This window comes from Oryza brachyantha, chromosome 8, assembly GCF_000231095.2.
Source record: "Oryza brachyantha chromosome 8, ObraRS2, whole genome shotgun sequence".
Classification (NCBI taxonomy): domain Eukaryota; kingdom Viridiplantae; phylum Streptophyta; class Magnoliopsida; order Poales; family Poaceae; genus Oryza; species Oryza brachyantha.
Window position 1 is genome coordinate 1,542,983 of NC_023170.2, and position 2,298 is coordinate 1,545,280.

General features: G+C 56.0%; 1 protein-coding gene across 1 annotated transcript; it reads right to left on the reverse strand.

Annotated features, from left to right (window-relative positions):
- Positions 1–200: 200 nt before the first annotated feature.
- On the reverse strand, positions 201–1,915 carry LOC107304696 (U-box domain-containing protein 8). The gene has a single exon (XM_040526899.1). The coding sequence runs from the start codon at positions 1,775–1,777 to the stop codon at positions 707–709; it is 1,071 nt and encodes a 356-aa protein (XP_040382833.1). The 5' UTR covers positions 1,778–1,915; the 3' UTR covers positions 201–706.
- Between the last annotated feature and the right edge of the window lie 383 nt (positions 1,916–2,298).

Below are 2,298 nucleotides of genomic sequence, written 5' to 3' on the forward strand. Positions count from 1 at the left end.
GCAAATTGGATGATGCTTCTTATTTAATTCTGACGTGGAAAACATAGAGAGATGCACGAGGTTTAAGTGCACCATTCGAAAATAAAAAATCATGGCTCGATATGTCGAACCTCACGTAACAAAAATATCTGATGATGTATAAATCAAGCAAACATGAGCAGAAGAGTTTGTGAGCAAGTGAAAAATCACAGCTTTTGCGATTCTCTAATAAATTCCATTTCTTATCACATAGCAGTACGGCACAACTCACGGGAGGATGATAAGCACATGCACACAATCCAATCCTCCGCATATCAACGACACAAGATAGTAGTGAAAAAGATACGAATTGCACAGGTGACACTTGAGAGCAAAAAAGATCACTTGATCAGATGTATCATATCATGCGACATTTCAGATTGGATGATTTGGGATTCAGAATTCAATCCAGAACACCACAGAAGTTCTGGGTGAAATGATGAGAGGGCCATATTTTCTAAGCATATGAACAAAAAGAACTAAATTCTACTTATTTTCTTCTTCTTCTTCTTCTTCTTCTTCCTTTCGGCGCTGCTACCACATGAAAAGAGAAGGGAAAGGAAGAGGAGAGAAGACGAAAAAAAGGTTCACCTTTGCTGTTTCTACCTTTGTACACAGAAGCCAACACCGATTCGAAGAGGCGCCGAATCAAAATTCTGACAAATTTCATATTTGGAGATGGAAATCATCACAGTTTCTCGAGCGTCCGAGCTAATTCAATCGCGTTCTTGGCAATCTTGCAGTTGTCGTCGTTCACCAGAGCCTCGCAGAGATGAAAAGCTCCGAGCTTTACCGCTTCTCTGGCCAGTTCGTTGCTCTCGGAGCAAATCCAATTCAAGACGACGAGCGCTTGCTCGATTGCGCGGGCGTTGCCGCTGCTGGCGACGCCGGTGAGCACGGCCACGATGCCGGGGATCCTGGACAGCTCGTGGCGGCCCTCGCGGGACTTGGCGAAGAGGCTGAGCACCTCGGCGGCGCGGGCGGAGCCGGCGGCGGCAAGGTCGGCGAGCGCGGGCGCCGCCCCGGCGCGCACGGCGCGGCGCCGGTTCTCCGGCAGCTTGCAGAGCTCGTACAGCGCCGTGGCCGCCTCGCGGCGGTCCCGCGCCCCGCCGCGGCGGAGGAGGCCGACCAGCGCCGGGATGGCCGACGGGTGCGCCCCGATGGTGCACTTGTTGACGTCCACCGTGGCGAGGCTGGTGAGCGCCGTGGCGGCCACCGCCGCGGCCGCGCCGCCGGACGACACCGCGGCGGAGAGCGCGTCGACGGCGCCGTCCGCCACTAGGCCGACGCGCGCGTCATCCCCGTCGAGGCTGAGGTGCAACACCGCCCTGGCGGCCACCTCGTCCCCGCCAGCCGCGTGGCGCAGCAGCACCGCGACGTCTCCCGACTCCAGCACCTCCCTCCTCCCCTCCGGCCCGGACTTCGCCAACCTGAGCAGCCCATACACCGCCGACGCGGACGCCGCCTCTCGCCTCTCCCCACCGCTCTCCCCACCGGCCGTCGCCGCCGCCGCAGCGGCCACAGGCGCGACAGCCGCAATCAAGCGCCGGAGCGCGTGGTTCGGTATCAGCGGCGGCGACGGGGGCAGCGGCAGGTTGGTGACGGGGCACGTGAGATGGCCCCCATCGAGCCAGCGCTGGATGCTGCGGCGCTCGAAGGTGTGGCCGGAGGGGAGGATGACGGGGTCGGTCATGACCTCCAGCGAGATGGGGCACCTGAAGTCGTCCGGCCAGGAGGAGGCCTGGTCCGACACCTCCATAGAGGCGTTCTTGGCGTGGTAGGAGGATCTGCGGCGGCAAGCGCGGGGGATGGAAAGCGTGTGGGACTCGAGTGGAAGAGAAGAAGAAGAGGAGGAGAAGAGGGGAGCGGGGAAAGTCCACTTCCGGTGGACAGGAACGGGATGCTGTGGGGGGTGAGGGTGGGGAGACCCCCCGGTGCTCTTAAGTAACTACTGGTATGCCGCTTGCCCTCCCTTGACCTCGGGTTTACTGGGTCATAGGTGTCCGATGGTGAACATAAGAGTAATAATTGTTTCAGGGTTTATGGAATAAAGAAACTTCACGAAAGCTAATCATATAGAATTTATGTATTTCAAAGAAGCTCTTAAGGTTAGACTATCTCTAATATGTTGCTGGGATAAATGGCAAGGAGAGAAAAAGACTAGGGGTTTTTAATAGATTTAAATTGATGTGATGTTAGTCCATAGCATCGCTACCAGGGGCGTCGATGCCCTGTGTAGCACTTATATTACCGAAAAATTAATTTTCGTAAAGGTTGTTG